Consider the following 14,121-nt stretch of genomic DNA (forward strand, 5'->3'; position numbering starts at 1 on the left):
GATATAAATATAAATATCTAATCCTAAATCACTACACATTCAACCTCAGCAACACACACTGCACAACAGCATACAACAAAACAATATGGCTGCCGGTTCAGACAAGAAATTGAAGATCGGTCAAAATTATAGGAAAATTATGTTTTTTATTTCAAAAATCGATTAAATGAAGACTCTGAATTAAAATGTGGGAGAAATATATTTTGTATGAAAAATATAACATTCAGAGTTTTTGATATTATTTATAATAATAATAATATTGCAAATGATAACATAGAACCAGCTGATTGCTATGAATCAAATCAGAAGCAGCAACATAATGGTACATAACCTCCAATTTTGTTTGTACGTTCTGAATGAAAGAAATATCTGAGTTTTAATACTTGAATAGGAATTATTTCAATATTTAAATATCTCATGAGATAATAATTTTCAATCTTCATAGCCTTGAATCTATTTTGTTATAATAATGAGTCTATATAGAATATTTTTAAAATTGAGGTCTCCTTTAGCAGAGGCTAATTCATGGACCCCAATGGTAAGCATTTAATTTTTGTTTTTGTAAATTCTTAAGTATTTTTTACTGCTTATAAATTAGGCCTTTTTCACATGTTTATATACTGGTTATTTTTACTATTTCATAACCTGTCTCTTTAATGTTATTCTACAGGTTTTTGATAATTATTTTGCTTGATACGGTACCTACTTACTTTGCCGGTAATGTTACTGGATCATTTGTACACCTATCTTAGGAAAACTAAAGATCATGGAAGTCTTCATTCAAAATATGGTTTAGCTTTTGTTGAGAAGAAACTAGCATTCTTCAAAGCGAATAGTTCAGATTCACCACTATACCACACAAGAAAATGTCGAAAAAATCGAGAGCTGTTTGACATCCACAGGGTGCGCCTCCAGAGATCGCGGGTATGCTATAGGAGTTCAGGGCTTCGCTACTTGAACAGGCTGCCTGCAGGGGTGAAGCAGTTGGACCTCAGCGTGTTGGAGAGAGTTGTGACCGGTTTTCTGAGAACCAGGGCTTATTACGATGTCGAGGAATATGTGAATGATGACCTGTCTCAAATATTATCAGGCTAAAGTGCCATTATGTTGAAGAGCAAGGCCTCATATGATATAAACTTTTTTTTCGATCTGAACTTGATCACTGCCATCTTGATCATTTTAGTGTCTTTTGTTATATTTGTTTTATTCATGACATGACGCCATCGATCCTACAATTGTGGGTAATGGATGAAGAAGAAGGTTTAAAGGTATAAAATGTGTTTATCTACCTCAGACCAGACTGGCAAGGTCCCACAGTTGCTTGCCTGATAGTGCACTCGCACTAAAAATCTACAACAGGATTTCGGTGGAAATCCATAAGCATGAGGGTAACGTTTCTTACTTACTTTAGATGTCTTCCTCACGGTCCTGGGATCGGGGAATCGTCAATGGATTTGATCTCCTCTGTCAGAGTCGTCAAGAATGTGTATAGAGTATCAGATGAAGATTGTAAACATGCCCCACTGAGGGGTAAAACCACACGAAGTGTTTTTCTAGGCGTTTTTAGACGTGCCGGCAAGGCAGGTCTCCTATTGGCTGATTATCAGCTGATTCCCGAACTCCAAGCTAATCAAATCAGCCAATCGGGAGAGATTTCTGCCGTGCCTACTAGTCTGAAAACGCTTCGTGTGTCTTGACCCTAAAGGTGGAAACATATTGTAGCGGCAAAAGAAGCTTTAAGATTGAGAGTGTTGGATTCAATGTATGTATTTAAATTGTGACGCACAGTACCTATTTAAACCATCTTAATTTCATACATTAAATCCAAAACTCTCAAGCTTGAAGCTGAATTGTCTGTTTTACCACGTTTCCACCCTAAATAAAAAGTCCAAACAGTTTTGGACTCTTCAAGAATGATCCATCTTAAGCTCAAGTTGATGAGCTATTTTAATCTTGAGAAAATTTATCCTGCAAGAGATAGTGGAGTATTGATACTTTTAAATCACAGAATTACTGAATATTTATATCAAGTTGATATGTATATCAAAACAAATTGATTCTGTATGACCACTAAGTTGAAAATTGTTTTAACAAGTTCACTAAATCCCAAATTCCTTTCCAGGTTCTCTATTCATCAAAATCTCATCCTGATATGCCAAAGAATTTACTAGAAGACTTTTACAACGGTCATCTTCAAAAGGAGTTTGGTAATATCTATGATAAAAAGCCGTTCAAAGTGTTTTTGGACGAGAAAAAGACATATCTATGGTGCACTTGTGGGCAAAGCAAAAATCAGGTAATATTTTCTTATTCCATCCTCAGTCAATTTTATATTTTGTGATCTGGATGCATAAGGTTTCAGGTGCCAACTAAATAATATTTTAGAGTTTCTGGTGTGACCTAACTGGTTCCAGGAATCAGGCAACGTCAAAAGCCCATTTTTTACTGGCACATTATATTGTAATAATTATTTTTTAATTGTATTCTATATCCAATACTCTTGACGTCTAAACACTTGTACAAACCCCTTTCCTCACGTATCTAAAGTGCTCCACTTAATTCAAGTGCTTGGAATTGATAGTTCTTGCAAGCCACAGAATTACTTAGTGCTGCACGGTGAAATATTTTTGTTTCAATTGTTTTCTATTAATAGTTATAGTTATCTTCAATATTTTGACTTGTTTTGTATATCTATAGTGACTTCTCAGTCTTAAAGTCCTAATTCCTAGAGTCACTCAATATGTCAGCTTTCCTTATAAATGACATCAATGCTTCATACAGAATATTTGCAATAGCATCAATAATTTGTCTTTTCTTTAGCATTGTTTTGGTATCTTGACACCCGTCGAAAAATTACGAGTTTGGCAGGACCCTCAGTTGTTTTAGAAATTGTGATTTGGTTTGATGCTTCTCATTCAAACAATCCTGACATTTTAAAGTGAATCTCGCGATGAAACGATTCAATATGAGTGAAGTTATATACAGGATGACTGATAAGTCACTCCCTATTTTTATACAGCTATAATTTCTTTATTTATGAACCAATTTTGTTAGAACTACATTTGTTAGATAGAGCACTCCTTGAGGTTGTGTTTAACACCAATTTTCATTTGAATCAGTTTAAAAAATGCCCCCTCTCTTGACTGTGGAAGAACGAGCCGAAATAGTAGGTCGTTATGTGGTCTGAGGATCTGTGGTGCGAGTACAAAGATGGTGGAGGGCTAAACGAAGGATCCATGAAAAACTGGATGAAAAACTATAAAATCCATTCCAAGTTATTAACAACAGGAAGTGTCGCAGATGCAAAACGATCAGGAAGACCATCAACGTCAAGGACAGCAGAGAATGTTGACAGAGTTCGCGAAATGTTCATGAGGTGCCCTAAGAAATCACTGCGTCAAAGATCTCGTGAAAGTGGTCTTTCACGTTACTCTGTTGCAACGATTCTTTTAAGAAAGATCTCAGTGTTTTTGCATCCAGTGCTGCATGGATCCCTCGTTCAGTCCTCCACCACCATTGTACTCGCACCACAGATCCCAAGAACTCACAACGAGCTGCTATTTTCGCTCGTTCTTCCACAGTCAAGAGAGGGGGCATTTTTAAATCGAAACAAATGGAAATTTGTGTTCAAACACAAACTCAAAGAATGCTCTATCCAACAAATGTAGTTCTAACAAAATTGGTTCATAAATAAAGAAATTATAGCTGTATAAAAATAGGGAGTGACTAATCAGTGTGAGTATCTATATGAAGTATGGACAGCAGAAAGCCAGTCATGCCTTTCTATTAAATAATCGATACCACACAGAAGTAATCGTTAGGCTAGTGACCAAGGTGACCTCCCAACCATCAGGGAGTGTGCGGTTCGATTTTCGATCTGGACAAATATTTTTCATCAGCGGCGTTATTAGCCCAATAAATTGATATACTGATTGCACGAAAATATCTAAATTTAACTGCCATAAAATGATGTCATCTAAAGGAACCAATAACGCAAAAGGAACCAACAAACGAATCAAACATCTATGAAATGACATTATTCGACGGTGGTTAAATTCAGATGGAAGATTATGGTTTCTTGATCCATTCCGAGCTGCGATGTATTACCACACTTTTTTCTCTAAATTTTACACTTTTTTCTTGAATATTTAACTGCATGTCGTGTGAAATTAGAATAGAATTAGATTGACTTAAAATAGATGGATTAAAAAGAATTTAGATGGACTTTGATACCTCCCTCGCGTTCGCTACCTTTCAGCCTGCCGCTCTGCTCTGCTCCCCACGCCACGCATCAACCAAAATGAGTGGTTGACCCACCCGCCACCAGGGTGCGCCAGGATGAACGAGCCACACCTTCCACCATATCAACTTTAGTAAAACTAATCCTAAAACTTTTACCATTACACATTAATTATTTTGTCAGTATTTCAGTAGGCGGAAGTCTTCAGAATGAAGCACTTCATTCACTTTTTCAATAGTAATTTCAACTTATTTCTATTAAGTATGGACGCGTATCAGGGCACTGGGACCCATCTTTAGCACACAAGGAGTACCTTAATACTTGAGAAGATTTATAGCTCTCAACGTATTTCAACTAAAATAATTTTTGGTTTAAGGCTCAATTAGCAAACACTTTTCTGTCTTTTTCAGCCTTTCTGTGACGGAACACACAAGAGTCCTTACCTCAAGATCAAATTACGCCCAGTAAAGTTCGCCGTAGAAAAAAGTCAAGATTATTGGTTATGTAATTGCAAACAAACGCTCAACCGCCCATTCTGCGATGGAACTCACAAAAAAGAAGAAATACAATCGAAATATCTCTAAACGTCTACTTGTCAAATGTGTGTAATGTATAAAAATATTAGTGTTATTAGTTGAATAAAATATCATTAAATGAAATAAATGAAATGTTTCTGTTTAAAATTGTGGCTATGATATTTTGTTTGTGTATCCTGGTCAAGACATATTCAGTTTGAACGGCCAGCATATTCCGTATGAATAATATCATAAATAATAATATTACTTCATTGAATGAAGTAAATAAAATGTTTCAGTTTAAAATTGTGGCTATGATATTTTGTTTGTGTATCCTGGTAAAGACATATTCAGTTTGATCGGCCAGCATATTCCGTATGAATAATATCATGAATAATAATATTAATTCATTGAATGAAGTAAATAAAAAACGGAATATCCATATAAATAATATCAATATTTCCTATTCAACAAATGCTAATAGTTTAAAGTGAATCTCAACATAATGCAGATTTCCCCATTGTCAATGTTCCAGTGAACTTCTTCTTACTATACCTTTACCAATATCGTAAATACTATGGTAATATGTCAAAGAAATACATTGGTTGTAAAATTTTAAAGATTTTTCAAGTGTTGGAATTACAGAAAACCTTGATTTCTCCAAAGTAGCTTCAGAGTTCTAAGAATTGAAATTATAACAGAAAGATTCGGGGCAAGCAACGATTTGAAAACATTTATACAATGATTAAATAAATAAATTTTGACAAATTGATTGTATGGAAAGAGATGCTGTGATATTTCTCCATCAACGTCTCATTCTTTCAGATAAATTTAAAAAAATCTGGTGTGGTACACTCACACAACTTTCCTTGCTCATATTTGAAACTAAGATCAGACTTTTGTATATGTGTATATATAATTGTTTTCAGAGTACTTTTTCCTTTGTGTAAATTGTGAAATTCGATGATTTTCTTTTTTAGTCGTCATTTTTTTAAAGTCGTCAAAACAGCTGTTCTACAGATGAAATATCTCGACTTTGTGTTCTTTTTATGAACTGATCTACCTACCTACCTCATGCACGAGAACGAGGTTACAAAGTCCATTTCTCAAGGATGGGGTGGACCCCCCATTAGTTTCCCTGAAAGGAGACTCATGCCAGTTAATAGAGCTGATAAATAACTATACAGAGTATGAATTTGAAAAAAATCGGTCAAATTATTTTGAGAAAATCGTGAAAAACATGGTTTTTTTAGTAATTATCAGCCATTTTTCTCAAGTATATTATGGAGCTCCTGCAATTTTCTCAGAAATGGGACTCATGTCAGTTGATAGGGCTTATAAATAAATTATAAAGCTATCCATGGTATGAATTTAAAGAAAATCGTTAGAGCCGTTTTTGAGAAAACCGTGAATAACATGGTTTTTTAGTGATTATCCGCCATTTTTCAAAAGAATATTACGGAGCTCCTGCAATTTTCCCAGAAATGAGACTCATGTCAGTTGATAGGGCTTATAAATAGCTACCGGTATCCATGGTATAAATTTGAAGAAAATCGTTAGAGCCGTTTTCGAGAAAATCATGAAAAACATGGTTTTTTAGTAATTATCTACCATTTTTTCCGCCATTTTGAATTCAATTCTATTGAATTGCTTATTGTCAGATCCTCATGGTATAAGGACCTTAAGTTTAAAATTTCAAGTCAATCGGTTGATTAGGAATGGAGTTATCGTGTTCACAGACATACACACACACACACACACACACACAGACCAACACCCAAAAATCATGTTTTTGGACTCAGGGGACCTTGAAACGTATAGAAAACTTGAAATTAGGGTACCTTAATTTTTTTTGGAAAGCAATACTTTCCTTACCTATGCTAGTAGGGCAAGGAAAGTAAAAATCCCCAATAGCAGTTTTTGCACTTACCGATTGTCGGCCGAAATTTATCATCATGACTCCCAGAATTTCTTCCGATTGACTAAGGGGCGGTTTCCGAGCTCGGGATTTAGCTAAGTTCTAGACTTTAAACAGCTGGAGTCAGGAAATTGGCTTTCCGAAACGGGGCGTAGTCTCAGTAAAACGACTAACGACTTTTAAATTAAATTTCGAAAAATTAGAAAATTCAACACAAAATAAAATAAAGATAAGTAGTGTAAAGTTTCAGCTATTTTGAATTATTTAGGAATGTTTAATTTCGTCAAGGAAAAACGTTTCCAATTATAGATATGAGAAAATAAAGATTATCATAAAAACTGCGAGTACGCCTCGTTTCGGAAAAAGCAAATTTTCTGACTCCAGATGTTTAAAGTCTAGAACTTGACTAAATCCCGAGCTCGGAAACCGGCCCTTAACCTAGCGCCGCAGTGCAGGATGGTTTCTTACAGCTTGGCGTTGTTGTCATTCGAGATGGGTGTCTGGCTTGGAAGTGTTTCGGCCGCATTGCAGGATGACTGTTAACGGTTGCCGGAAGATCAAAAGCTGGATTTTTTTCGTTATTTTTCGTGATAGAGAAATTCTGATTGCAGATTCGTTCTCAGTGACCCCAAGCTTAGCCTAAAGGCTCAGAATGTCAACAATGTTTTTAAATAATTAAAAATAATCATGAAAAGTCATTAATATGGTAGTACACCACGTTTCTGGGAACTGTTTACTGGTGACTGGAGTTATTATTGACACACAAAAATCAAAATAATCGTGAGAAAGAAAACTGCTGATGAACGCGAATAAGACCGCCACTCCATTGTTCTATTGTCTCGGCTGCTTGGCTGAGCCTGGCTGGAGGGATCAAATAACCGACTGGTTTGATCTTTCGTCTGTCCGCTAGGTGGAACTACGCCGACCATTGCTGGGTGGAAGATGTTAACCTAGCTCCGCAGTGCAGGCTGGATGCTTGTCTGACTCGGACTAGGCGCTGAGACAGCAAATAATAGCAGCGTTGGTGGGAATGCGAGCGGCCGCAGTAACATCTTCCACCCAGCAATGGTCGGCGTAGTTCCGCCTAGCGGACAGACGAAAGATCAATCCAGTCGGTTATTTGATCCCTCCAGCCAGGCTCAGCCAAGCAGCCGAGACAAAAGAACAATGGAGTGACGGTCTTATTCGCGTCATCAGCAGTTTTCTTTCTCACGATTATTTTTATTTTTGTGTTGCCTATAAACTCCAGTCACCAGTAAAAAGTTTCCAGAAACTTGGTGTACTACAATATTAATGAATTTTCATGATGATTTTTAATTATTTAAAAACATTGTTGACATTCTGAGCCTTTAGGCTAAACTTGGGATCGCTGAGAACGAATCTGCAATCAGAATTTCTCTATCATGAAAAATAACGAAAAAAACCCAGCTGTTGATCTTCCGGCAACCGTTAACAGTCATCCTGCAATGCGGCCTAAACACTTCCAAGCCAGACACCCATCTCAAATGACAACAACGCCAAGCTGTGAGAAACCATCCTGCACTGCGGTGCTAGGTTTACTGCGGCCGCTCGCATTCCCACCAACGCTGCTATTATTTGCTGTCTCAGCGCCTAGTCCGATTTAGCCAAGCAACCAGCCTGCACTGCGGAGCTAGGTTAAGAATCAGCTGTTGTGAGTATTAGAACCAATTATGTGATAATTGTGAGTGTCGGTTGACAATCGGAAAGTGTGAAGACTTCCATTGATGTGAGGTTTGTTCATTTTGACCTTCAATAAATAATGTCTTTTTCTCAAGATTGGTTCTTCATATTCATGCATTTAGCCATGATATGAAAATCTATTAGAAACAAACCGATACAATTCTGTGGAACCCAATGAATTAACTGTTGAAAGAAAACGATTTATTGATTACATCACAGAGTTTTGTTGAGAGAGGGCTTGAACCAGCCATGAAGACACTTGGGGACAGGTGTTGGTGTGAAGAAAGTAGCTCGTCCCAGCTCAGTCCATGTTTTTGCGTCTAGAATCAAGAGTCCCACCTTGTTGTCATAGCCACCAGTCCAGAGTAGAACAGATAATATAACTCCATCATCTTCCGACTGCAAATAGAAAAAAGTTGATTTATTCTTTCAAAAATTAGCTGAATAAAATAATAGCCTATATTTGAGAATGTAAAGATGTAAATTAGTTGAATTAGAATAAAAAAATAATATTAGATAACCGGGATCAGTTGGATGATTCTTTGGACTGGGATACTTGAATGTTAAATCACAGCTATTATTTTTTATTTATTCTTTAGTATTATGTACTGTGAAAGGCTATGAAAAGTGCCAACAATGCCTTCATATAAATTCCTCTAGCTTCAAAACATGGATCTCACTATAATGGTGTATTATGGGGTTGATGTTAAATAAAAATGAAATTCTTTATTGGATTTTACGGTCTACCCACACAACACAACATTTCACAACAATGTAGAATTGTGTTGTTTTTATGCTTGAAACTTGTATATATATGACGTTGATCATACATTCTTCCCCCATCCCATCCTTTCATTTCTACCGTCAATTTACTTTCCTGATACCTTTTTCACCTTCTCAAGGATTGAAGGTTTTCCTTGTACATGGATATCCATAGTTGGAAAAACCCTTCAATCTTTCATCCTTTTTTTTGCACCACTTTCTTTTTATTTTGTTTTAATGTGTATTGTTGTTGTTATTGTTTGCATGTATTCTTTTTGTTAATCTCTGTATTAAACTTTTAAGTGTGTGTAAAAATAAATAAATTGAAATTTGTTAAAGTGTCTTATGCCAATAAAGAAATTTCTATTTCTTCACTAAACACTTCTGAAACTGTGATTGCAATCAATCAATTCATATTGGAAGTATCTGAGTGATAATAAGTTTTCAAACTTGAAAACAAATCAGTCTTATACCTTGATGATCAATCAGTTAATCCAATCCAAATAATCCAATCGATAATACACCGTGGTTCAAAAAGAATACCACAACTTTGAAAATTGACAACTCTGCAAAGAATGAACGGAGAGTGGAGTACTATCCGTCATCGATTCGAGGAAGCTCTAAAGTTTTTTTTAGTTCCTTATTTGGAGCACCACCCCATTGGCACTCATCTGCCTGTGCCTATTTGAATGAAAACTATCCGAGGCAATGAATCGGCCGCCAAGCAGCTCGAGACAGAGCACTTCATCACTGGCCTCCAAGAAGCCCTGAGCTCACCCCCTGCGATTTTTTTCTGTGGGGGTACGTTAAAGATAAGGTGTATCGACCGCCTCTACCAGCTAACATTGAGGAGCTCAAACAAGAAATAACAGCAGCTATACAAACTGTTACGTCCGATATGCTACTGAGGGTGTGGAACGAGTTCGAGTATCGTATTGATATCACTCAAGTGTCTTGAGGGTGTCACATTGAACATTGGTGAACTTGTTTTCTAGTGGGGAAAAACTTATTCAAATACTCTTCATTTTGATTTACAACCCAAGTTTCTATTATGTTTCCTTGATTAAATACAGATTTTCAAAGTTGTGGTATTCTTTTTGTATCACGGTGTATTATTGATACAATAAATCAGTCTTATGACTTGATGATCAATCAGTTAATTCAATGCAAATCGTTAATAATTATTGATTAGAAGTGATTGTGGGAATTGGTACAGATTTAAGTTGAGATGTCCAAAATGTTGGAAAAGTTAAACAACGTTTTTTGCATACCTGTGGTTTCGGTGAAGATACAAAGACAGGCTCACTGGGAAATACGTGATCCTCACACCATGTCTGACAAGACTTGGTTCTTGTGTCCACCTTTATCAGCTGAAAAGTTAGACCTTTATTATTACAACTGCAAAGATCGAAGCTTTTCAATACAGCTACTATTGAGACAAGAACACAATTTTGAAAAACTGAAAAGTAATTCAGTTAATGAGTAGCAGTTATCTGTTATTATAGTTCAATAGTTTTTCGGTTGAATTTCAACTATTAACCAGTAGGCCTTGTTTCTTGGTTAATAGTTGAAATTCAACCGAAAAATTATTGAACTATAATAACAGATAACTGCTACTCATTAACTGAATTACTTTTCAGTTTTTCAAAACTCTTGTTTCTGTTTTATTCAAGACATTACGGTACTAGTTAAATAAGCATTAGACACATAATACCGTAGTTATTTGTATATCTAGAGTGAAAAGTACTGTTTTTTCTCCCTGAGGGAAAAGTTTGAAGCCTGAGGCGAAGCCGAGGGCAACAATTTTCCTGAGGGAGAAAAAGCATCTTTTACTCGTGATGTACAAAACATTTTTCCTCCACCTACATTTTTATAAAAACTGCAAATAAAATAATTTTTAAAAACGTACTTGACCAAACAATGTGTTACAACATAATCTAAAAAGTAAACAGAAACAGCTGGCTTGTAATAATAGTTCTCCGCCGACATCGCTATGCGCTATTGTCGGCAAAAGTTGTAACAACAATGGCCGCCAAAACTACAGCTATGATGAAGTTCCCGTTTCAAATTTGATTAGTTAATGAGGAATATTTATGGCTGGTATTTTGAATAACATGAGATATAAAAAAAATTTATACATTTTCTACTTTCCTTGCCCTATTACCATAGGTAAGGAAAGTATTGCTTTCCGAAAAAAATTAAGGAACCCCAATTTCTATACGTTTCAAGGTCTCCTGAGTCCAAAAAAGTGGTTTTTGGGTATTGGTCTGTATGTGCGTACAGAATTACTAGTAATAATTTTAGCATACAAACATAAATTTCTGGATCAAATGTCTGGTTGAGGTATTGAATTTAGTTGGTTTAATGACTACTCTATATGCTTCCTCATCTGAGCTTAGAACTTCTAACCTATTTCAAATGTACGTTTTTAAAATAGAGATGCTTCCAATGTTATTTAAATAGAGTTACTTTCCTCCCTAGGGAGTTTTTCCGTTTTTCGTCCCGAGAGCGAAAAAGTGACACTTTAGTATTATGTTTCAAGGAGTAAAGTAAGTACCTACTTTAGATAGTAGGTGGAGGAAAAATATATTTATTTTATAATTTTATGTAGATTGATTTTTTTGATTTTGTATAGTTTGGAACACAGTAATGGGCATACAAGGAAAATCTACTAAGTCCATAAAAGTACATTTTTTCAGGAAATCAATTTCTAATTTCTTACATCAATCATAATTTCCTTACAGTTATTTTGCACAAAATAATCTCATACTGCAAGAAATTAAAAAAAATCTTTATTTGCTTGATAATTAATTATTAAACATTCATAGTTAATAGAATAAATTAAAAACTCATGAAAAATGAATATTTGGAGAAATTGGACTTGGTGCATTCTCCTTTTACGCCCACGGATGTTATGTATCATCTTCGGGGTTACTGCATTTTTTCAATAACTACGGCATAAAAGGGTGTGTGCACATAGAGAGCGGTCAGCGGTCTTAGGTGGAGATTTATTTATTAATATGTACTCTTTTAAGACCTCTGCAACTTGGAAAACATCGTGCTTCAAACAGCAATGTTTTTCGTCATCACTATATAGATATACCCTCTCAAGACCGCTGGAACTCTGATCGTCTGACCACTCTCTGTGTTCACACATTCTAAGGCCTGGTTGCTCAAAAACTTGTTGAATTTTAACCGTGATTAGATGCCAGGAGAACCAATCACAGAAGGCATCCTCATATCTGAATGGAAACTTTATCCGATGGGTTCTCATGGCATTTCTTCCATCCTTTTTTTGCACCACTTTCTTTTTATTTTGTTTTAATGTGTATTGTTGCTGTTGTTTGCATGTATTCTTTTTGTTATTCTCTGTATTAAACTTCTATGTGTGTGTAAAAATGAATATTGAATTTTACTGTAAGTTAATCATGCAACAGGCTTTTGTGCAGCCGGCCCTTAGTATTGTAGGCAAAGTTGATTAATAACACCCTATTTAGTTTATTAGTTTTAACAGGCTTTTGAGAAACCGGGCCTAAGTATTTCATACAGAGAGGGTATAACAGCCGAAGACTACTGTTTGAAATATTAAAAAACGTACAAGCTGTTTGAAATTTGGCTTTGAAATCGACAAACAATACTTCTTCAACTTTCAGCACTCATAAAAAGTTCAAAAACGTCGAACAAAGGAACAAATTATAAGATTAGGCTATTATTGGAAATTTCTTCCTCTTTCTAACCATATCCTTTGATTTTGCTCATAATTTTCTAGTCATCAACGCTTTTCAAAATATCGAACAATCGTTATATCTCGATAACTAACGTCGATATAAGAAAATTTTATTTGACATCTTTGTTGGAAATTTCATGTAGAATCTATGGTCATCGGCTATTACATATTTCGTGAGACACTCTGTATAGTAAGTATTATTTATTCATTTATTAATAAATGTATTAAATAATATTTAATTTATTATTAATATATCTATTATATAAATATTATTAAAAAATTCAACTTCCAACGGTACTACACCAATTTTACAGAAAAATAACAAGTAAATAAACAGACCTATAAATATCTTCTTAAAATGTATGTATTCAGGGCTACTGATTTTTCACAATATAATCTTTTATGTTATTTTATAAATATGAGTATGAATAACTGACCGTTCCTGGATTCTCCATATCGACATCGCTCGATATAGCATAGAAATAGCGATACGGTTTGCCCATGTATCTCTCGTAGTAGATCCGCGGCGTCTCACATCCCAGATCGCACAGCAGTTCCGGACAGACGAAGACAGTCTTGTCGAGGAACGCGTATGCGGAGGCGGTGGTTCCGCGCAGGCTCACCAGATTGGTTCCCCATGACTTGTAGTTGAACGGAATCGAGAGCGGAAGAACAAACCGCAGCGGTCTGCCGCGGAACATTTCACAGTAGTCGATGTTCTGGCTGGCGTCCTACAACATAAAATCTATATTCATTCCATATATTTTAAAATTATGAAACTTCCGAAACGGGACAACTCCATATTGTAAAAAAATCTGGTGTGGCGCACTCACACAACTTTCCTTGCCGTTATGAAAATTGATCACCTGACGCTAGTGTTCCCGCGCATCTCAAGTCTACTATTCAAAGATTTGAGCCAGCTGGTGACAGGGCAATAACGCTGGAGACACACGAGGTCTGCTATCTCGTCATAGTGAATCATTTAATAGAATCAACAGTTGCCAACAGTTTACAATAATTGGATAATCACATTTTCTCTAATTTCGAGCTTATTTTTAATTTTAGGTGAAAATGTTACTTGACATTAATTGTAGAGATTCTCATGCTAAATCTTTTCCACTCGATTTTTTTTTTTGAATTGTATCTGAAGCCTGATAATTGAGAATCTAAAATAAAACTTTGCATAGATGGGGCGGAGCTCCTGAAATTTTTACAGATATGGCACTTGTGGCAGTTGATAGAGCTTATCGATGACTAT

The 14,121-nt window shown here is 35.6% G+C and overlaps 2 protein-coding genes across 2 annotated transcripts in view; one reads left to right on the plus strand and one right to left on the minus strand.

The window, feature by feature from the left end:
• The first annotated feature begins 75 nt into the window (after positions 1–75).
• On the plus strand, positions 76–4,923 carry LOC111044600 (CDGSH iron-sulfur domain-containing protein 3, mitochondrial). Its single transcript, XM_022329788.2, has 3 exons — positions 76–538; positions 2,123–2,296; positions 4,651–4,923. The coding sequence occupies exons 1-3, from the start codon at positions 470–472 to the stop codon at positions 4,822–4,824; spliced, it is 417 nt and encodes a 138-aa protein (XP_022185480.2). The 5' UTR covers positions 76–469; the 3' UTR covers positions 4,825–4,923.
• Positions 4,924–8,553: 3,630 nt separating this feature from the next.
• The window catches only part of LOC111044599 (carotenoid isomerooxygenase), a 29,535-nt gene continuing 23,967 nt past the window's right edge, over positions 8,554–14,121 (minus strand). Inside the window, exons 8-10 of the mRNA XM_039428951.1 lie at positions 13,301–13,594; positions 10,408–10,506; positions 8,554–8,773 (exon numbers count right to left, since the gene is read on the minus strand). Coding sequence (XP_039284885.1) covers positions 8,588–8,773; positions 10,408–10,506; positions 13,301–13,594 — 579 coding nt within the window. The 3' untranslated portion in view covers positions 8,554–8,587. The remainder of the gene's footprint in view (positions 8,774–10,407; positions 10,507–13,300; positions 13,595–14,121) is intronic.

The sequence above is a fragment of the Nilaparvata lugens genome, chromosome 1 (assembly GCF_014356525.2).
Source record: "Nilaparvata lugens isolate BPH chromosome 1, ASM1435652v1, whole genome shotgun sequence".
NCBI classification, from domain to species: Eukaryota; Metazoa; Arthropoda; class Insecta; order Hemiptera; family Delphacidae; genus Nilaparvata; species Nilaparvata lugens.

What these genes read in the sequence shown, in the direction of transcription:
- LOC111044600 (XM_022329788.2), top strand. Translation starts at nt 470, where the DNA reads ATGAGTCTATATAGAATATTTTTAAAATTGAGGTCTCCTTTAGCAGAG. An exon ending in CTAATTCATGGACCCCAATG is followed by an intron (nt 539 to 2,122) that starts GTAAGCATTTAA and finishes ATTCCTTTCCAG; the next exon opens with GTTCTCTATTCATCAAAATC. An exon ending in GTGGGCAAAGCAAAAATCAG is followed by an intron (nt 2,297 to 4,650) that starts GTAATATTTTCT and finishes TGTCTTTTTCAG; the next exon opens with CCTTTCTGTGACGGAACACA.